The sequence below is a fragment of the Mustela nivalis genome (genome assembly GCF_964662115.1).
Source record: "Mustela nivalis genome assembly, chromosome: 10".
Taxonomy (NCBI): domain Eukaryota; kingdom Metazoa; phylum Chordata; class Mammalia; order Carnivora; family Mustelidae; genus Mustela; species Mustela nivalis.
Genome location: NC_139029.1, coordinates 108,384,510 through 108,408,303, shown reverse-complemented (window position 1 = coordinate 108,408,303; position 23,794 = coordinate 108,384,510). Strand labels below are relative to the sequence as shown.

General features: G+C 38.2%; 1 protein-coding gene across 2 annotated transcripts; it reads right to left on the bottom strand.

Moving 5' to 3' along the window:
• Nucleotides 1-9,053: 9,053 nt before the first annotated feature.
• On the bottom strand, nt 9,054-16,991 carry LOC309843198 (late cornified envelope protein 1E-like; the record flags this gene model as incomplete). 2 transcript variants are annotated; one of them, XM_082688550.1, is made up of 2 exons in its annotated part: nt 9,054-9,604; nt 16,893-16,991. In XM_082688550.1, 2 exons carry the CDS (start codon nt 16,989-16,991, stop codon nt 9,269-9,271), a joined length of 435 nt encoding a protein of 144 aa, XP_082544676.1. In that variant the 3' UTR covers nt 9,054-9,268. The 2 variants fall into 2 exon arrangements, with proteins under 2 accessions (XP_082544676.1, XP_082544677.1); XM_082688551.1 differs by lacking the exon at nt 16,893-16,991 and having other exon boundaries at nt 9,054-9,527; nt 9,594-9,637.
• Between the last annotated feature and the right edge of the window lie 6,803 nt (nt 16,992-23,794).

Here is a 23,794-nt window from a genome sequence, read left to right as displayed (position 1 = left end):
AGTGACAGTGCTCTTTGCTGAACAAGAAATAAGGGTTTCCTTTTGGAGGAATTTTGCAGCTGGCTTTTCAACAGATATATATTATTATCATATATTATATGCTATGTATAATATCATATAAATTACCATATAATTATATACAATACATATACATACATTTATATTTGGGTTAACCAGCTTGTATGATGATCCTTGGCATATATATACATATATATAAAACAGGTTACCCAAATCATTCTAGAAATGTAGAAGTGAGGCAAGACCTAACTGTGGGAAGTTGGGATATGCTATGTACCCTTTACAGCACACAGCCTCCTTTGTTTTCCACACCTTAGCACCATAAATTTCAATTTGTTTTTCACTATCCAATTTTGGGGCTTCTGGTGCAGTTGCTCAGACACCCCTCCTGACCTGCTAGCGACACGTGCTGGGGGTAAGATCCATGCATGTCTAGATTTATGCTTCCTCTTTTCTACTGTTTGAGAGTCACTGTGACTCCAGTAGAAACTTTGGGCAAGAGACACGGTTGATTTCACCAAAGTAAACTCTTCCTTCTCAAAGGAAGAAACTTTTAACTTACCAAAAAAAACTGAGAAACTTAAAAAGATATAGAACTGATTTTATTTAAAGCACAGACACACTAATCATCTTGTTGTCTCCTATCTCTCCTGTCTCATAGCTCATCTCCCTTCTTCAGAATTTCTAGACTTTCTGTCCCTCTCTATCTACCCTGCTCAAGGCTCTGCCCTACCTTCCCTTTGCTGTGGTCTGAGCTCCCTCTGTGGAAGGCTCTACTCTCAGTCCCAAGGGACACTTACGGGTGCACAGGCAGCACTGGGTCTGTCAGTACCTCAGGAGAGGAGGGTATGAAGGTGTTCTGACCTGGAGGCCCTTTTTCCTGGCCTTGGGTTTTGCCCCTCAGCCTGTGAGACAGGACCTGGGCATGACAGGACTGCCACCTCCTGTCACCCACATGTTCCTGTGACAGGTGGTAACTGGCTGCTCCTTCCTGCCACCTTCCACAGCGCTTGGGGCAGCTGTTCCCAGCTGGTAATAGGACCACTTAGAAATGGGGTAGAGGGTAAATTCTCACATCACCAGCCACCTTATTTTCCTCAGTGATTCCTGACTCTCATTCTCTTTCTTGGGTCTTGGTCCCCCCTCACCTTCCCCTTCTCCCTCCTGCAATGTTAATTCATTAGCTCTAGGCCTCCTAGATTGAACAATGAAACAAAGATGCTTCCAAGCTTTTTCACATATGTTCTTATCACTTTGCCATTGGGAATGTGCATTTGAACAGGCGTCTGTGTCTGTGTCTGTTTCTAAATGTCTCTATGCTCTAGGTGTGTGTTATACTGAGCTCACATTCCAAAACTGATGTACCTCTTAAAATCAACTCGAGGTGGGAAAATTATTTAGGAGTTAGGTTTGGGACTCTGATGTGGCATCATGCTGGGCATGAATTCTAACTCTGACACTATTTATATAACTTAGGGCAAATCTTTTAACCTCTCTGCCCTAGTCTCCTCATCTGTGAAATGGTGACTCTGATAACCTCTGCTTCATGAGTTCGCTAGAAGTGTTAAATGGGATAACATACCTGAAATTCATACAACTTTGCTTTGCACAGTTTATGCACACCAAAAACCATCATTGTCATCATCATTTTCATTTTCCTTAATCAACTTCTTTTTTTTTTATTTGTATTTTTCATATTTTTTTTAATTTTTTTTTTATTTTTTATAAACATATATTTTTATCCCCAGGGGTACAGGTCTGTGAATCACCAGGTTTACACACTTCACAGCACTCACCAAAGCACATACCCTCCCCAATGTCCATAACCCCACCCCCCCTTATCCCAACCCCCCTCCCCCCAGGAACCCTCAGTCTGTTTTGTGAGATTAAGAGTCACTTATGGTTTGTCTCCCTCCCAATCCCATCTTGTTTCATTTATTCTTCTCCTACCCACTTAAGCCCCCATGTTGCATCACCACTTCCTCATATCAGGGAGATCATATGATAGTTGTCTTTCTCTGCTTGACTTATTTCACTAAGCAGGATACACTCTAGTTCCATCCATGTTGTCGCAAATGGCAAGATTTCATTTCTTTTGATGGCTGTCCTTAATCAACTTCTATATGCATGCTGTGGCAATCAACAGATTTTTTTCTTTTTTTGTCAAGTGCAGCATTTCCATAAGACTTCAGAATTTACAGATAGTTTTTCTATATGACTTAGGCCATCAGCATAAGACCTATGGCATGCAGACACACGTGGTGAAGACCTTAACCTGCAGAGGTCTGGCCATATGTTGCCTGAGAATGACTCTTATCTTCCTGCTTATGTCATTAAAAGGCTTACCTATAAAGGGGGCAGTCAGGATATCAATTCCTTGGCTCACACAGGTAAGCCTTATTCAGGGGCTGAGCACTGATTCTTAAGGTAATTGGCCTGAGGGTTCATATGGCTGGTGCCTCTAGCACTGTGGTACTCAAACTATCCATCAGTTTGATTAAGATCTGGGTGAGAACTTAATAGCTTATTAGGAACTTTGTAAGGACTTGTCTGCTTGCCTTGACTATGTGGTGTCAATGACTGATATTCAACTTATTAAGAGAAAAAGTTATTAAGCAAATGGTTACTTTTTAGTCTTCTCTTATCAGGGATTGGGTATGAGATCTAGAGTGGAAATAGAAGGTAAATTAAAAGTACTGCAATATGTCTCGCATTGGAAAGTTATAGAAATAACTGTGATTATTTATTTTCTAATTTATTTTGACTGTGTCTATCTATAATCTAGTAGCTGCGTAGTAAATTGTTGAAAGCGTTTAGTTCTTATAGAATCACCCTGCACTTCATACTAAGTTTTATTTTATTTTTATGTTCCTAAACCAGAAACAAGTAAACTCATGAATCATTTTTATACCCATCTAATTATTTTTTGTCACACACATTATGAGATAATAGTCTTAAAGTAGTAGTTAATTATTTCTTAAGCCTGGTGGCCCCTAAAACTATAATATAAAAGGAAAATGCAATGTTTATCCACTTCCAAATAAAACTACTCATGTGGAAAAGAACAACATGTAAACAGATTTGAAAGGGAAATGACAGATTAAGAGTAAAATTATAACATATATTCCATGAGTAAGATTAAAGTAGTTGATATGCAATTATATTTTACAAATCAACAAGGAGAAAAAATCCCAATGGAAATAATACCAAAGAGATAAACAGGCAACAAAAATGTTAGATTTTTATATATAACCAATAAATGTTTATAAAACCTAGGAAAAAAGACGTTTTGTTTTATTCTATCAAATACATGCATTCATATCAAACAGGCAAAGATTTAAAAGTTTTTAAACTGACTAGATGTGGAAGGATAAGGGTGGTATGGATAAAATGTAAATAGGGAATATCTTTTACCTTTCTTTAGGGCAAATTATTGGTCCATTCATTCAGATAATATTTACTGATGAATAAAATGATTAAAGCATAAAATGTACATAAGTTTGACCAGACAACTCCAAGTTTAGGACTTCTCTTCTATAGATATTATCACAAAAATGTGAATATCTCAATACTCAAGGATGTTGACTATTATATTTATAATATGAGAATTTGGAAAAACCTCAATACCTATAATAGATTGTAATATAGGCATGCAAAGAAATATATAGTTATTAAAATTACTTTGTGTTTCTATATTTAATCATGAAAAGATATTTCTCAACTGAAGCTGTTGCAGAACACACATTAACATATACCACGACAATTAGAAATATTATTTAAGGGGCCCCTGGGTGGCTCAGTGGGTTAAAGCCTCTGCCTTCGGCTCAGGTCATGATCCCAGAGTCCTGGGATTGAGCCCCGCATCATTGGGCTGTCTGCTCAGCAGGGAATTTGCTTTCTTCTCTCTCTCTCTGCCTGCCTTTCTGGCTGCTTGTGACCTCTGTCAAATAAATAAGTAAAATCTTTAAAAAATATTATTTAAAAATAAAACCATATATAATAACAACAAAAACAAACATATATCTAAAAATAGATGTCTCAAAAGATGTAGAAGTGGAGAAAGTTGGAAAACTACTGAAAGACATTAAAGTCTGCCACAGCAAATAGAAGGAGATGTCATGTCCATGATTTGAGGACAACATTGTCTTAAAGACGTCAGTTCTCTCTAACTCAATCTTTGGATTCCATGCAATTCCAACGAAATCACCACAGGAACTTTAAAGGAATTTTACAAGCTGATTCTATGATTAACATAAAAGAACAAAAGTCAAAGAATAGATAAGATACCCATGAAGAAGAACAAAATGTGAGAACTTGACTCACAAAATATCAAGCAATATAAGTTGGTCGAAATGAGGACCATGGGCTATTGGTGAAAGAATGATGTCAGAGGGTACTGTAATTAAAAATCAACTTGCATACATAATAATACTTGAACCATGTCATAGGCAGGATTACAGAAAAGTGGGGTAAGCAATTCAAAAAAGATGGTGCTATGCCAACTGTTTATCCATTTGGGCAATAAGTTAATACCACTACCTCACATAATAAACAAAAGTCAGTTCCATAATTGGGAAGACCTAACGTGGAAAATGAACATTTATTAAAAAATTTCAAGAATTATTTTATATAATAACCTTATAAAGATTTGGTTGAGAGGGGTCACCTAAATAATACAAACAAGTGCATCTCAGAGACAAATACAACATAAGCAGAAAGGAGAAAACATTTGGTTATACAAAAATCAAATCATCTTTCATTAAATAATGTCAGAAAGAGTGAAAATCTAAAATATAGATTATGAGAAGATAGTTGCAACACATAAAATTGACAAGTTAATATAAAAATAACCTTACAAACCAATGAGAAGAAAGCAAAGAAGGAAAAATGAGGGAAAGTCACAAGAAATCGATTCCCAGAGGGGGAAAACTAAATAACCAACAAGTTCTGAGAAGGCTTTCCAACCTTGAGAGGAATCAGAGAAAAGCAAGAAAAAGCCATAATGGTATCCAATTCCATACCCATTATATTAGCAAGAAATTAAAATCTTGACAGTATTTATTATTGGAACCACTGTTGAAGGACAGAAATTCCCATAACCTCTGGTAAGAATATGCATTTGCATGACTTTGAGGAGCAATATGGCAATATCTAGTCAGGTTAAAAACAGACAACTTGAAGACCCACCAATCCCACTCCTAAATCTATGGACTGGATACAAAAAGGTATGTGTGAGAATGTTCAAAAAAGCAGGATTATTTATAGAGCTGGCAGCAAGACAAACATCCAACTGCAGGTGAATGCATAGGTAAAGTGTGAGTACTTTTACATTAGAATAGCATACAATAGGGAAAATAAATGAAATGAGATAGAGTCAGCTATATCTATGTAGGTAAGTGTAGCAAAGACATGGGGTATGTTTTCACATTTAGAAAGTTAAAAATACGTTATAATTAATGCTAAATAAATTATAAAGAAAATATAGTTTAGTTAAATACAAATAAATTCTATTGAAGTGCAAGTGGATGTTATATTTTTTAAATTTTATTATAAATAAGTTGTAAGTTAAAATAAATACAGTAAGGCATATAAAATACACAGGAAGGAAAAATAAAAAATATGGAATAGTGAACATCTCTAGGTAAAAGAGATATATGAGGGGGATGGTTTTAGTTATCTTTAGAATGTTTTATTTTTTAAATTTGAATAGAGAATACATATACCATTGTTCATTATACTATTAAACATCTGTATAAAATATTTTGTTTAAAAAACTATACACAAAATTTTATATATACTTATAAAGTAAGGTATTAGCTCATTATACATCATATATATTAAAATATTCAAAAATTTGCCTTTGTATTTTCTCTTACAAAACATCTTTCTTTCTTTCTTTCTTTCTTTCTTTCTTTTTAAGATTTCATTTATTTATTTGACAGAGAGAGAGATAGCGAGAAAGGGAATACAAGCAGGGGGAGTGGGCAGAGGGAGAAGCAGCCTTCCCACCAGGCAAGGAGCCTGATGCGGCACTCCATCTTAGAAGCCTGGATCACGACTGAGCCACCTAGGTGCCCCCAAAACATCTTATTTCATATGTATGTATTTATATCTATTTTTCCTTGAGATTTCTTTAGCTATGTTTATACTAGGATTTTTTTTTTTTTCTATTCTGAAATAAAATAAACACTTGGCTCTAGGTACTTTTTCCTTTATTACTTAATTTTCCCCAAAATGTTTAACTACTTAATCCCATGGAACTCATCTTTGCATATGATGTTAAATGAAGATTTATATTTCCTTTTCAATTAAGCAAATTCCCTAGCTCTATATATTGAACAATAATCTTTCTCCTATTGATTGACACCTGCTTTACCACATTTTAAATCCTTGTATGAATTCTTCTATTGTATTCAGTTATCTGATTTTCACCAGTCTCAAGTATGGGTCTAGCTGTGTAAGTCACAGACAGAGAGGAGTACTTTGCCAGTCTGGGAATTGTGGTAGGTGGAGAAGATAACTAGACTGCTGAGAGACAAAAGGAATAAGGAATTTCCTAGTATTAGGACCTCAGGACCCTGTTCTCTTAATTCTTCCCCAGGAAGGAGCTGGCTAGATGTCTGCCTGAGTTCAGGGATTCCCAAAGTCATACACAGGAAATGGTGAGTAAATGAGATCAGCTGTGTCACCTAAGCAGGTCCCTCTGCAAGTGTGGGTCAAATGATGTACTAACACTTCCTGTGACCAAACATCCATCACAGTGGAATGAACAACTGGTCTTGAGCCATTTCATCCCTTGTCTAAGAGAAGATTATGGAACTAGGTGTGACCTTAGAGTGATCTACTATGAGAAAGACATCACTCACATTACAGATAAGGGGAAGACACTAAAATGAGGTCCATGAGAGCAGGAGACAGAGACAAATCTGCTAACTTGTGGGATCCATCATCAGAAGAAAATTACACCTGCATGTGAGACTGTTCCCCTTCCCCCAGTGACCATGCAGTGGTCAGAAGTGTGTTTAGAAAGTTAGAAGAAACAACAAATGTCAGGCAGGGAATGGGGAGGACCAGGCTCCCTTCACATGCTGTGATCAGTCAACCCACAGGACTGACAAATGTGCCATAAGACCAAGTCTGGCATTGTGACTCTTTCTCACACTGGATATCCTAATTTCCAAACTGAGACTGGGTTTGTGCTTCAAAATAACAAATCACAGGGCACCTGGGTGGCTCAGTTGTTAAACCTCTGACTTCAGCTCAGGTCGTGATCCCAGGATCCTGGGATTGAGCCTCAAATTGGGCTCGATCCCAGGATCCTGGAATAGAGCCTCAAATTGGGCTCTCTGCTCAGCGGGAAGCCTGCTTCTCCCTCTTCTACTCCCCCTGCTTGTGTTCCCCTCTCTCACTGTGTCTCTTTCTGTCAAATAAATAAAATCTTAAAAAAAAAAAAAAAAAAAGAAAGACAGATTACTTTCCTTTATTTGGAAAGAGCTGTAAAGTCACTAGGTCTTCCTGGACCTTTAGGAATTAGAAGATCATTCCAATAAACACATTAGCATAGTAGTTTTTTTTTTTTAATATTTTATTTATTTATTTGTTTGACAGACAGAGATCACAAGCAGTCAGAGGTGGGAAGCAGGCTTCCTGCTGAGCAGAGAGCCCGATGTGGGGCTCAATCCCAGGACCCCGAGATCATGACCTGAGCAAAAGGCAGAGGCTTACCCCACTGAGCCACCCAGGCATCCCACAATAGCATAATATTAAAAAGTTCTATTTGTGTGACAACTATAAGCTAAGCTTGGTTAATCTGATGGTTCTAGTCAAACTGTTTAACATCCACCTGCTTAACGAAGTGCTTAGGGGAGCAGAGAAGGCTTTATAGAAGGATGATATTTTAAGTGGGCCTTCAAGGAGGGAATAGAATTACAAAATGTCCAGATGGCAGGGAAGGAATTGGACTTCAGACAGTAGAAGTAATGCTGCTAAGAGTAGTGATGATGGCAGTAGTTGTGGTACTGAGAATGGTAGTAGTAGTAATAGTAACAGCAGTGTCAATATGATAGCAATAACATTAGGAGCTACCCTTTATTGAGGATGTAAAATGTTCTAGATACCAAGCTACAGATAGTAAATTCTATGACTTCACAGATAAAAAGGCATCGAGATGATGAGCAAGTCTGAGTTCACTCTATGCAAAGTGAGTTGTTCAGTGCGGCAGGGGGCTGAGGTTTCTTGGGGCACCATGAAGGGCTAACTTTAGAAACTAAGTTGGAAACACTTTCTATTAGGTCTTAAATACAGGACTTAAGAAGCATGTGCTTTATTCTGTACAGAGCGCCTGCTTCTCAGAAGTAGAGTGACAAGTTAATACATGTGGCATAGGGACTGTGTTTGGAGGAAAAGCGTATTGAGGTTTTAGTGGAATCAGAAGAGGAAAAAAGAGGCAAGATTTGCTGGAAGGTGAATGTAACAGCAATTTTTACTTCTGGATGTACCTGGACCTAAATGAAGTACAGGAGAGGTGAGCAGGAAATGTGTATTTTCAAAATATGTCTATTTTTTCTTCTTTTGTTTTGTTAATATGATTTTTGTCTTTTTCTTTTCTGTGTGTGTGTATGTATGGTAGAGGAGGAAGGATATTTGGTGGGTAGATTAAGAATAGCAGAATGAGTACACAGAGGAAGGGGAATATGCAGAGATGGAGTTAAGGCCCCAAATGTAACCAGAAACTCAACATTTATATTTACAAAAAGACACCAAACACTGAATCACAGCAATCTGCTTCAGGGCCTGGTACAAAACAGAGTGGGAAGCATTTGTCTTTCATACTCTACCTCCATTAACCTCGATTTAGGCCAGAGTGCTCCTCTGGCCCCTGAGGTACCAAGGCCACTGCCTGCAGAGGACAGGGTAGAGGAATACAGTGGCAACCCAAGTAGGAAACAATCATTCCAGAATCAGATGTTGAGTAGATTCCCAGTTTTATTGTTTCACATCAGTGAGACAGCACTGTGTGAGAAGTTGTGACATGGAATTCCTTAGGGCTTTGACATGGGAATAGAATTCAAGGCCAGTACACAGGGATGCAGGAGAGGGTCAGTTTCTAGACCCCAGGGTTGCCATATTGTCTTTGCATGTTCAGTCTTCTCTGGGAATTCTCAGACTCTGAGGCAGGCCTAGCAGAAGAAAGATGATGTTCTCAGCAGTTTGTGCTTCCAGGTCTGCTCTCCTTGCCTCAGGGTCCCCATCAGCAGCAGCCTCCAGAGGACTGACTGCTGCCTCCTCCACAGCAGCCAGAGCCCCCCGAGGGCTGGCTGCAGCATCCTGAGCCCCCTGAGGGCTGGCTGCAGCAGCCAGAGCTCTGGTGTCTACGACGGTGGGACCTGTGTCGCCTGTGGTGGCTCAGGCAGCACCCGCCACCCCCAGAGCTACAGCAGCCACCACCCCCAGAGCTACAGCAGCCGCCACCCCCAGAGCTGGAGCCACAGCAGCCCCCAGAGCTAACACTGCAGCAGGAAGAGACTGGAGGGCACTTTGGGGGACACTTTGGGGGGCACTTGGGGGTGGGACACTTGGGAGGGGGCTGGCACTGCTGCTGGTTCTGCTGGCAGGACATCTGGGCTGGCGGGGTCAGGAGCTGAGGGAGAGAGTTACACAGTCAGACCCAGGACCCAGAGCCCCCCTGCCCCACTCCTTCCTGTCTGCAATTTCATTTCCAGTGCCTTTATTTGATGAACAGTTTAAATGGAGTCCTGGTTAAGCCAACAGAGAAACTTTAATTATTTCTACCAGTTCTCCGAATGCTCTCATGTCATCTCTGAAGTGCTTCATCTGTTATATAATTAGCGAACTGAAGTCAAAATATGCTAAGGAAAAGTGCTCAAAATCAAACATCTAGAGGAGAAATTCTACAGCAAAAATCACGGAAATACTTAATCTAGGCAGCAGTTTAGAAATGGAATTGCTTCTTTGGGGAAAACAGTCATTCCCTCTTGGAGAACTTTCTAGATATCCCGGTCCAGTAGGGACATAGAAGTTCACACCCGCAAAGGACATTGGAGATTGGCTGGAAGAATGAGCTGAGGCAAAAGATAACTTACTGTAAACTGGGACTTGCACCAGGCCTCTGACTGGTCCCACTGCTCTGGTATCCTGCACACACTCACCTCAAACTAACACCTCAGCATCAAGATTTGAGTTGTTCTACTCTAACTCTGAAGCCCTTTTGTCTGAGTGCTTAAATAAGTCAGTCAGCTGTGATTTCCTCTCTGCTGGCTGAGTGTCCCTGTCCCCATCTTTACTTTTCCCGGGAGGGATAGTTACGCTTTCAAAGATAAGGCTCCCTTTTGACAACAGTTGCAGCTTGGTAAGGTGGTAGATGCTGCAAATTCTTCCAACCAGAGACCAACAACTACAGATCAGTTTGTTTTTTCTAGAGTACTGTCAACACTCACACAGTTGCTCCTGCTCATGTTCCCAGCCTTCCTTGCTCCTTGCCCCTCCCTCAGTGTCCCTGTGGCTTGTTCTTTGCTAACAGGAACCCAATCTCATCCTCTACTCACTGCCACCCCCTCCCAACACACACACACACACATGCACTGCAAAGGCCCTAATCCCCCCTGCCCCCTGCCCCCTGCTCTGGTCTGAGCTCCCTCTGTGAAAGGCTCTGCTCTCAGTCCCAAGGGACACTTTCCGGTCCACAGGCAGCACTGGGTTTGTCAGCACCTCAGGAGAGGAGGGTATAGAGGTGCCCTGACCATGAGGCCCTTTTATCCTGGCTTTGGGCTCTGCCCTCAGCCTGTGAGACAGAACCTGGGCATGAGGGGACTGCCTCCTGCCACCCACATGGTCCTGTGACCGGTGGTGACTGGCAGCTTCTCCCTCCCTGCCTTCCTCCATGGGAACTCAGGATAGCTACTCCCAGCTTGTAATAGGGCTGCTTAGAAATGAGGGTGTGGGTTTATTCCTACCACCAATTGCCACTTAGGACCCTAGCCTCTTATTCTTGGATACCATACTCCCAACCCCAACATCCTTTCTTTACTCCCAAATGTTAATTTAGTGATTACAATCAACCTGGTTTACACCAAATTTAAAATTATTCCTTCATGCTTTATTCCATGCTGGTAATCGTCACTGGTTAAATATTGTGTTGTGTATGGTTTTAACTTAACAGAAATGGCATAATACTTGAGACTCTTGTCTACACTTGCTCTCTTCTTTAAACATTATTTTTGTGTATTATTCAAGTTGATCTGTGTAGCTGTCATTTATTCATTTTCACAGCTTCATAGTATCCACCTTATGAGCACAGCGTGATTTTGATATCCTGTCCCTTTTAGATGAGCACTGAAGTTGTTTTGCACTATTTGCTGTATAAATACTTCATCTATGGGGATTTGTGTGTGTGTCTACTTGGTTAAATGTTGAAGAGACTCTCCAAGTTAATCATCTATAAGTAGATGTTAAATTTTCAATCATACCCATCCCTCTAATTTGCTCTTGCCAATTTCTGTTTCCACTTACGGTTTATAAGAATCACTCTTTTGTACATTGTTGCTAAACTTAAATAACTGCCATTTTATGTACATTAACTAATGTATCCTTATACTTCTAATATGTGTTTCTTGCATAGTAATGATCATGAACATCTTTTTATGTTTGCTGGTCATTTGGTTTCCTTTTCTATGAATTATCTGTTCTTTTAAAAAAAAATTCTAGTCTCTTTTTGTTAAGATCTGTAAGTTCTTCACATATTCTGGTTTCTAGTACAGTATTAGTAAATGATTTGTGAACATCTTTCATCTTGTTTGCTTTTAATTGTGTAATTTGATGAGCAGGTATTTTGTTTTTAGTATAGCCCTATCTGTGCAACATTAACAATGTTATTTGCCCTTTTCATGACTTTAAGAAGTCTCAACCACTCATACGCTCAGAAACCTGAACTTTTCTGTTTCCTTTAAAAAGTTGTGAAAACTCATATTCTGTTTAAAATTAAGGTTTTCTTTAACACAGAATGGAATTTTTTATACATTTTATATTTATTTTAACCTTCTTTTCTAAATGGGTAATCAGTTGTCTATCATAATCAGATATTTCATTTTCCCCACTAATTTGAAATACCTCCTTAGTCCTGACTGAGTTTCCACATTTGTGTAGCTCTGTAACTGGCCTGATCATTCTTTTCATTGCCAATTTGTTTATCCCAGTGAGGCTATTCTGCTGCCTGATTACTGTAAGTTTGTAATCAATTGTGATATCACATAGGTTCCATAACTTTGCTCCCCGCCCCCCCGCGTAAGATTGTGTTGGTAATTACAAGAACTTTGCTCTTTCATATAAAATTCAGAGGTAGCTTGTCATATGCCATAAATGAAAATAAAGAAAAAGAAAATATCTTTAGAATTTTATAGAAATATCACTAAATTCATTCATTTATAAATGAAGGATTGTAAGATTTTTTTCATAATTTTCCTTTTGAACCATCCATGAATATGGTGTATCTCTTTTTTGGTATCCACAATGCCTTTCATTAAAGTCTCCACATTTTGTCAAAAATATTTTACACTAATATTTTAAACACTATAATTTTTGCTATTTTAAATAACAACTTTTACAATTATAATTTTAAATTATTTGTCTCTGGTAAATATAAATATAAATTATTCTTTTTCCGATCTTTTATCTTACAACTTTTCTAACTCTTCCTATTATTTTTATTTCTTGTAATCATTTGTATGTACATCATTTTCTTTATCACATCTTTTCTTTCTCCTTGGGTTACATACTTAGAAGCTTAATTGCTATATAAAAGCAATTATGCTCATTTTAAAGTATGCTCATTTTAAATTTTAATTTGTATATGTAACAACTATGTGTTGAATAATGAATCAACAACACTCTTCAGTGTGCTCTTGGAGAAAAACTCTCAATCACTCCTGTCTCCCTGGCCTCTGGTTGCACTCTGAGCTCACCCGGCCTGTGATGAGCATCTCTGTCTCTGGCACACAGCCCCATTTGGAGTCTCCAAACCCAGCAGATCCCTGCTGCTCTTCCAGGGGGTTCTCCCCAGATCTGTCACTTTGGGGGTCCCTGCTCAAAGAACAGTGTCCTAACTGTGCTATGGATGACAGTTTAAGATAACCCTGAGTTGAGAGCTCACTCCTCAGCTCCTTCTCTATAGCCAGCTTCCCTGCTCTAATACTTGTGAGCTCTGTGATACTCAGACACCCCCAATCCTTCTGTGACCCCGTGGGTCCTGAGACCACACTGTCTACCACATTGTAGTTTGCTGTTCCAATGTTGGGGTCATAGATATTTACAGTTGTTAGTTTTTCTTGTTGGATAGACACTTTAAGTATGATATAATGTCCCTTTACAACACCTACTACAGTCTTTGGTTTAAAATCTAATTTCTCTGATACAGGAATTGCTACTCCAACTTTCTTTTGAAGTCCGTTAGCATGATAAATTGTTCTCCATCCCCTCACTCTCAATCTGGAGGTGGCTTTATGTTCAAAATTTGTCTCTTCTAGACAGCATATGGATGGGTCCTGCTTTTTTTATCCAATCTAAAACTGTGTTCCCTTTTATGGGAGCATTTATCCTGTTCACATTGAGAGTAACTATTGAAAGATATGTTTTGTTGACTGTTTCCTTTGCTGTGCAGAAACATTTTACTTGACCAAGTCCTCAAAGTACATTTTTGCTTTTTTTTTTTTTCCTTTGCCTTTGGAGACATGCCTTGAAAGAAGTTGCTGTGGTCGATGTTGAAGAGGTTACTTCCTATGTTCTCCTCTAGGATTTTGATAGATTTTTGCCTCCAATTGAGATCTTTTATCCATATTGAGTTATCTTTAAAAATGAATCTTGGAATACTACATCCAAAACTAATGATGTACTGTATGGTGACTGACATAAATAAATAAATAAATAAATAAATAAATAAATTTAAGTGTCATCATTACTCATTACTTTAGTATCTGTTTCTATATATTGTCTCTGTAAACTTCTGGTCTATATTAGTTTTGAGGCCTTTCTTCTTTAATAGAATTCCCTTTAATATTTATTGTAAAGCCATCTATGAGAAGCCCATAGTGAATATCATTCTCAATGGGGAAAAGATGGAGAGCTTTTCCCTTAAGGTCAGGAATGTGACCGGGATGTCCACTGTAACCACTACTGTTCAACAGTCTTAGCCTCAGCAATCAGACAACAAAAAGAAATAAAAGGCATTCAGTTTGCAAAGAGGAAGTCAAACTCTCTCTCTTTGCCAATGACATGATATTTTATGTGGAAAACCCAAAAGACTCCACCTCCAAATTACTAGAACTCATACAACAATTCAGCAACATGAAAGTATAAAAAATCAATACACAGAAATCAGTTGGCATTTCAATACACTATCAATGTGACTGAAGAAATAAAAATTAAAGAATTGGTCCCATTTATGATAGCACTGAAAAACATAAAATAGCTAGGAATAAACCTAACAAACAAAGAGCTAAAGGATCTATAGTCTAGAAACTATAGAACACTTATGAAAGAAGTTGAGGAAGACACAAAGAGAAGGAAAACATTCCATGCTCATGGGCTAGAAGAAAAAATATTATTAAAATGTCTGTGCTGCCCAGAGAAATTTAACTTTCAGTGCAATCCCTTTCAAAATACCATCAACATTTTTCACAGAGCTGTAACAGACAATCCTAAAATTTGTATGGAACCAAAAAGACCCAGAATCATCAGGGGATTGTTGAAAAAGAAAACCAAAACTAGGGGTATCACAATGCTAGACTTCAAGCAATATTACAAATCTGTGATCATCAAGACAGCATAATATTGACACAAAAATAGACACATAGGTCAATGGAAAAAAATACAGAGCCCAGAAATAATCCTTTAACTCTATGGCCAACTAATCTTCAACAAAGCAGGAAAGAATATCCAATGGAAAAAAGAGAGTCTCTTCAATAAATGGTGCTGGGAAAATTGGACAGCCACATGCAGAAGAAAGAAAGTGGACCATTCTTTTACACCATACACAAAGATAAACTCACGTGTTTGAAACATTTCACGTGATGTTGAAAAATGTTCAACATCACTAGCTATCAGGGAAATACAAATCAAAACCACAATGAGATACCATCTTACATCAGTTAGAATGGCCAAAATTAACAAGACAGGAAACAAATTTTGGAGAGGATGTGGAGAAAGGGGAACCCTCTTACACTGTTGGTGGGAATGCAAGCTGGTACAGCCACTTAGGGAAAACGTATGGAGTCTCCTCAAGATGTTAAAAATAGAGTTACCCCTATGACCCAGCAATTGCACTACTAGGTATTTACCTCAAAGATACAGACATAGTGAAAAGAAGGGGCACATGTACCCTAATGTTCATAGCAGGAATGTCCACAGTAGCTAAACTGTGGAAGGAGCCAAGACACCCTTCAACAGATGAACAGATAAAGATGTGGTCCATATATGCAATGGAATATTATTTAGCCATTCAGAAAAGATGAATACCCACCATTTGTATCAACATGTTTGGAGCTGGAGGGGATTATGCTAAGTAAAATAGACCAAGTGGAGAGAGACAATTATCATATGGTTTCATATCATATGGTTCCATCATATGTGGAACATAAGGAATAGCTTGGAGGGCATTAGGAGAAGGAAGGGAGAAATAAAGAGTGAGGAATTAGAGGAGAGAAAAACCATGAGAGACAATAGACTACAGGAAACAAACTGAGGGTTTTAGAAGGGAAGAGACTGAGGAGATAGGCTAGCTCATGATGGGTACTAAGGGTACTACATATTGCATGGAGCACTGGGTATTACATGCAAATGAATCATGGAACACTACATCAAAAACTAATGATGTACTGTATGGTGACTGACACAACATAATAAAGTTTAAAAAAAAAGAATTAACCAAGATTCATGAACTATTTGTAGAAAGTTCAGGTATAATTTTCAAAAAGTTTTTGCCTGAAGGAGAAAGAAATTTGAGGATGAGTTGGGGCAATGTCACAAGGGAAAAGAAAAAGGAGACCAATAGAGGGATGGAATATGCATTACCCTGGTAACTTGTCTGGACCCCAAAGAAAGTCTAAGTTCAAGTTCCAGCAGAGCTATATAGGATTTGTCTGAGAAATGGTGTCAGAGTATGAGGCAGAGCCGTTTTCTTCCCCCTCCTCCTATCACCAACCATGTGACAAGCATGAATTTGATTTCCAAAATCTCTAGGCATCAAGAGAATGAATAGTGGTGGGAAAAAAAAAAAAAAAATTCTGGGATGCAAATAGGCAAGGAAGAGTCTAGAATGGGATGGCGAACAAATTTCTTATTTTAGTTTTTCATTGGAGAAGCAGATGGCAAGGAGAGTAGTTGGGGAGTGGATTGCTCTGGTTTGGAGATCCCAGAGCAGACAACTCAGTTGGTGTCAGACGTCAGGAGGTGGAATTAGGGGAGAGGACTCAGGCTTCTGAGTCCCAAGGCAGAGGGACCTCCCAGCCCAGAGGTCAAAACCTTCACTGGACAGGCCCAGGAGGACCAGGAGCTGGAGGAAGAGTTTGGTCATTTGCTGTCCACAACTGTGCTCTCCTTGGCCCAGGGTCCTTAGCAGCAGCCTTCAGAGGACTGACTGCTGCCCCCTCCACAGCAGCCAGAGCCCCAACACCCCCCCCCCCCCCCGCAGAGGGTGGCTGCAGCATCCTGAGCCTTCTGAGGGCTGGCTGCAGCAGCCAGAGCTCTCATGTCTATGATGGTGGGACCTGTGTCGCCTGTGGTGGCTTGTGCAGTAGCTGCCACCCCCAGGAGCTAGAGCTGCAACAGCCCCCAGAACTGACACTGTATCAGGAAGAGACTGGAGGGCACTTTGTGGGACACTTTGGGAAGCACTTGGGGGTGGGGCAATTGGATGGGCCCTTGGGAGGGGGCTGGCACTGTTGCTGATTCTGCTGGCAGGACATCTTGGCAGGCAGGTTCAGGAGCTGAGGGAAAGTCCCACAGCAAGTTAGACCCAGGACACAGTTCTCCCTTGTTTTACCATTCTTTAACCTACATTTTAAAAAGCATGTACAAGATAAGCCATGGGGTAATTATCTCTAAAATAGTTGTCAATGCTCTGACATTATTTCATTTGATGCTTAGGAACTTCTCATAAAACAGACATGGTGACCTTCTCTAAATAAATGCACAGAGGACGGCTATATCAACAAAGTAATTCAGTGACTTTAAGTGGGGAAGGCAAAACGTGCGTTCACAAATTGTGACTTGAGTCCATGCTCTGCACACTGCCAAATTCTGAAAATACCCCACCTTGGAGCCAGGTCGGAGTGACAGTGCTCTTTGCTGAACAAGAAATAAGGGTTTCCTTTTGGAGGAATTTTGCAGCTGGCTTTTCAACAGATATATATTATTATCATATATTATATGCTATGTATAATATCATATAAATTACCATATAATTATATACAATACATATACATACATTTATATTTGGGTTAACCAGCTTGTATGATGATCCTTGGCATATATATACATATATATAAAACAGGTTACCCAAATCATTCTAGAAATGTAGAAGTGAGGCAAGACCTAACTGTGGGAAGTTGGGATATGCTATGTACCCTTTACAGCACACAGCCTCCTTTGTTTTCCACACCTTAGCACCATAAATTTCAATTTGTTTTTCACTATCCAATTTTGGGGCTTCTGGTGCAGTTGCTCAGACACCCCTCCTGACCTGCTAGCGACACGTGCTGGGGGTAAGATCCATGCATGTCTAGATTTATGCTTCCTCTTTTCTACTGTTTGAGAGTCACTGTGACTCCAGTAGAAACTTTGGGCAAGAGACACGGTTGATTTCACCAAAGTAAACTCTTCCTTCTCAAAGGAAGAAACTTTTAACTTACCAAAAAAACCTGAGAAACTTAAAAAGATATAGAACTGATTTTATTTAAAGCAGAGACACACTAATCATCTTGTTGTCTCCTATCTCTCCTGTCTCATAGCTCATCTCCCTTCTTCAGAATTTCTAGACTTTCTGTCCCTCTCTATCTACCCTGCTCAAGGCTCTGCCCTACCTTCCCTTTGCTGTGGTCTGAGCTCCCTCTGTGGAAGGCTCTACTCTCAGTCCCAAGGGACACTTACGGGTGCACAGGCAGCACTGGGTCTGTCAGTACCTCAGGAGAGGAGGGTATGAAGGTGTTCTGACCTGGAGGCCCTTTTTCCTGGCCTTGGGTTTTGCCCTCAGCCTGTGAGACAGGACCTGGGCATGACAGGACTGCCACCTCCTGTCACCCACATGTTCCTGTGACAGGTGGTAACTGGCTGCTCCTTCCTGCCACCTTCCACAGCGCTTGGGGCAGCTGCTCCCAGCTGGTAATAGGACCACTTAGAAATGGGGTAGAGGGTAAATTCTCACATCACCAGCCACCTTATTTTCCTCAGTGATCCCTGACTCTCATTCTCTTTCTTGGGTCTTGGTCCCCCCTCACCTTCCCCTTCTCCCTCCTGCAATGTTAATTCATTAGCTCTAGGCCTCCTAGATTGAACAATGAAACAAAGATGCTTCCAAGCTTTTTCACATATGTTCTTATCACTTTGCCATTGGGAATGTGCATTTGAACAGGCGTCTGTGTCTGTGTCTGTTTCTAAATGTCTCTATGCTCTAGGTGTGTGTTATACTGAGCTCACATTCCAAAACTGATGTACCTCTTAAAATCAACTCGAGGTGGGAAAATTATTTAGGAGTTAGGTTTGGGACTCTGATGTGGCATCATGCTGGGCATGAATTCTAACTCTGACACTATTTATATAACTTAGGGCAAATCTTTTAACCTCTCTGCCCTAGTCTCCTCATCTGTGAAATGGTGACTCTGATAACCTCTGCTTCATGAGTTCGCTAGAAGTGTTAAATGGGATAACATACCTGAAATTCATACAACTTTGCTTTGCACAGTTTATGCACACCAAAAACCATCATTGTCATCATCATTTTCATTTTCCTTAATCAACTTCTTTTTTTTTTATTTGTATTTTTCATATTTTTTTTAATTTTTTTTTTATTTTTTATAAACATATATTTTTATCCCCAGGGGTACAGGTCTGTGAATCACCAGGTTTACACACTTCACAGCACTCACCAAAGCACATACCCTCCCCAATGTCCATAACCCCACCCCCCCTTCTCCCAACCCCCCTCCCCCCAGGAACCCTCAGTCTGTTTTGTGAGATTAAGAGTCACTTATGGTTTGTCTCCCTCCCAATCCCATCTTGTTTCATTTATTCTTCTCCTACCCACTTAAGCCCCCATGTTGCATCACCACTTCCTCATATCAGGGAGATCATATGATAGTTGTCTTTCTCTGCTTGACTTATTTCACTAAGCAGGATACACTCTAGTTCCATCCATGTTGTCGCAAATGGCAAGATTTCATTTCTTTTGATGGCTGTCCTTAATCAACTTCTATATGCATGCTGTGGCAATCAACAGATTTTTTTCTTTTTTTGTCAAGTGCAGCATTTCCATAAGACTTCAGAATTTACAGATAGTTTTTCTATATGACTTAGGCCATCAGCATAAGACCTATGGCATGCAGACACACGTGGTGAAGACCTTAACCTGCAGAGGTCTGGCCATATGTTGCCTGAGAATGACTCTTATCTTCCTGCTTATGTCATTAAAAGGCTTACCTATAAAGGGGGCAGTCAGGATATCAATTCCTTGGCTCACACAGGTAAGCCTTATTCAGGGGCTGAGCACTGATTCTTAAGGTAATTGGCCTGAGGGTTCATATGGCTGGTGCCTCTAGCACTGTGGTACTCAAACTATCCATCAGTTTGATTAAGATCTGGGTGAGAACTTAATAGCTTATTAGGAACTTTGTAAGGACTTGTCTGCTTGCCTTGACTATGTGGTGTCAATGACTGATATTCAACTTATTAAGAGAAAAAGTTATTAAGCAAATGGTTACTTTTTAGTCTTCTCTTATCAGGGATTGGGTATGAGATCTAGAGTGGAAATAGAAGGTAAATTAAAAGTACTGCAATATGTCTCGCATTGGAAAGTTATAGAAATAACTGTGATTATTTATTTTCTAATTTATTTTGACTGTGTCTATCTATAATCTAGTAGCTGCGTAGTAAATTGTTGAAAGCGTTTAGTTCTTATAGAATCACCCTGCACTTCATACTAAGTTTTATTTTATTTTTATGTTCCTAAACCAGAAACAAGTAAACTCATGAATCATTTTTATACCCATCTAATTATTTTTTGTCACACACATTATGAGATAATAGTCTTAAAGTAGTAGTTAATTATTTCTTAAGCCTGGTGGCCCCTAAAACTATAATATAAAAGGAAAATGCAATGTTTATCCACTTCCAAATAAAACTACTCATGTGGAAAAGAACAACATGTAAACAGATTTGAAAGGGAAATGACAGATTAAGAGTAAAATTATAACATATATTCCATGAGTAAGATTAAAGTAGTTGATATGCAATTATATTTTACAAATCAACAAGGAGAAAAAATCCCAATGGAAATAATACCAAAGAGATAAACAGGCAACAAAAATGTTAGATTTTTATATATAACCAATAAATGTTTATAAAACCTAGGAAAAAAGACGTTTTGTTTTATTCTATCAAATACATGCATTCATATCAAACAGGCAAAGATTTAAAAGTTTTTAAACTGACTAGATGTGGAAGGATAAGGGTGGTATGGATAAAATGTAAATAGGGAATATCTTTTACCTTTCTTTAGGGCAAATTATTGGTCCATTCATTCAGATAATATTTACTGATGAATAAAATGATTAAAGCATAAAATGTACATAAGTTTGACCAGACAACTCCAAGTTTAGGACTTCTCTTCTATAGATATTATCACAAAAATGTGAATATCTCAATACTCAAGGATGTTGACTATTATATTTATAATATGAGAATTTGGAAAAACCTCAATACCTATAATAGATTGTAATATAGGCATGCAAAGAAATATATAGTTATTAAAATTACTTTGTGTTTCTATATTTAATCATGAAAAGATATTTCTCAACTGAAGCTGTTGCAGAACACACATTAACATATACCACGACAATTAGAAATATTATTTAAGGGGCCCCTGGGTGGCTCAGTGGGTTAAAGCCTCTGCCTTCGGCTCAGGTCATGATCCCAGAGTCCTGGGATTGAGCCCCGCATCATTGGGCTGTCTGCTCAGCAGGGAATTTGCTTTCTTCTCTCTCTCTCTGCCTGCCTTTCTGGCTGCTTGTGACCTCTGTCAAATAAATAAGTAAAATCTTTAAAAAATATTATTTAAAAATAAAACCATATATAATAACAACAAAAACAAACATATATCTAAAAATAGATGTCTCAAAAGATGTAGAAGTGGAGAAAGTTGGAAAACTACTGAAAGACATTAAAGTCTGCCACAGCAAATAGAAGGAGATGTCATGTCCATGATTTGAGGACAACATTGTCTTAAAGACGTCAGTTCTCTCTAACTCAATCTTTGGATTCCATGCAATTCCAACGAAATCACCACAGGAACTTTAAAGGAATTTTACAAGCTGATTCTATGATTAACATAAAAGAACAAAAGTCAAAGAATAGATAAGATACCCATGAAGAAGAACAAAATGTGAGAACTTGACTCACAAAATATCAAGCAATATAAGTTGGTCGAAATGAGGACCATGGGCTATTGGTGAAAGAATGATGTCAGAGGGTACTGTAATTAAAAATCAACTTGCATACATAATAATACTTGAACCATGTCATAGGCAGGATTACAGAAAAGTGGGGTAAGCAATTCAAAAAAGATGGTGCTATGCCAACTGTTTATCCATTTGGGCAATAAGTTAATACCACTACCTCACATAATAAACAAAAGTCAGTTCCATAATTGGGAAGACCTAACGTGGAAAATGAACATTTATTAAAAAATTTCAAGAATTATTTTATATAATAACCTTATAAAGATTTGGTTGAGAGGGGTCACCTAAATAATACAAACAAGTGCATCTCAGAGACAAATACAACATAAGCAGAAAGGAGAAAACATTTGGTTATACAAAAATCAAATCATCTTTCATTAAATAATGTCAGAAAGAGTGAAAATCTAAAATATAGATTATGAGAAGATAGTTGCAACACATAAAATTGACAAGTTAATATAAAAATAACCTTACAAACCAATGAGAAGAAAGCAAAGAAGGAAAAATGAGGGAAAGTCACAAGAAATCGATTCCCAGAGGGGGAAAACTAAATAACCAACAAGTTCTGAGAAGGCTTTCCAACCTTGAGAGGAATCAGAGAAAAGCAAGAAAAAGCCATAATGGTATCCAATTCCATACCCATTATATTAGCAAGAAATTAAAATCTTGACAGTATTTATTATTGGAACCACTGTTGAAGGACAGAAATTCCCATAACCTCTGGTAAGAATATGCATTTGCATGACTTTGAGGAGCAATATGGCAATATCTAGTCAGGTTAAAAACAGACAACTTGAAGACCCACCAATCCCACTCCTAAATCTATGGACTGGATACAAAAAGGTATGTGTGAGAATGTTCAAAAAAGCAGGATTATTTATAGAGCTGGCAGCAAGACAAACATCCAACTGCAGGTGAATGCATAGGTAAAGTGTGAGTACTTTTACATTAGAATAGCATACAATAGGGAAAATAAATGAAATGAGATAGAGTCAGCTATATCTATGTAGGTAAGTGTAGCAAAGACATGGGGTATGTTTTCACATTTAGAAAGTTAAAAATACGTTATAATTAATGCTAAATAAATTATAAAGAAAATATAGTTTAGTTAAATACAAATAAATTCTATTGAAGTGCAAGTGGATGTTATATTTTTAAAATTTTATTATAAATAAGTTGTAAGTTAAAATAAATACAGTAAGGCATATAAAATACACAGGAAGGAAAAATAAAAAATATGGAATAGTGAACATCTCTAGGTAAAAGAGATATATGAGGGGGATGGTTTTAGTTATCTTTAGAATGTTTTATTTTTTAAATTTGAATAGAGAATACATATACCATTGTTCATTATACTATTAAACATCTGTATAAAATATTTTGTTTAAAAAACTATACACAAAATTTTATATATACTTATAAAGTAAGGTATTAGTTCATTATACATCATATATATTAAAATATTCAAAAATTTGCCTTTGTATTTTCTCTTACAAAACATCTTTCTTTCTTTCTTTCTTTCTTTCTTTCTTTCTTTCTTTCTTTCTTTCTTTCTTTCTTTTTAAGATTTCATTTATTTATTTGACAGAGAGAGAGATAGCGAGAGAGGGAATACAAGCAGGGGGAATGGGCAGAGGGAGAAGCAGCCTTCCCACCAGGCAAGGAGCCTGATGCGGCACTCCATCTTAGAAGCCTGGATCACGACTGAGCCACCTAGGTGTCCCCAAAACATCTTATTTCATATGTATGTATTTATATCTATTTTTCCTTGAGATTTCTTTAGCTATGTTTATACTAGGAATTTTTTTTTTCTATTCTGAAATAAAATAAACACTTGGCTCTAGGTACTTTTTCCTTTATTACTTAATTTTCCCCAAAATGTTTAACTACTTAATCCCATGGAACTCATCTTTGCATATGATGTTAAATGAAGATTTATATTTCCTTTTCAATTAAGCAAATTCCCTAGCTCTATATATTGAACAATAATCTTTCTCCTATTGATTGACACCTGCTTTACCACATTTTAAATCCTTGTA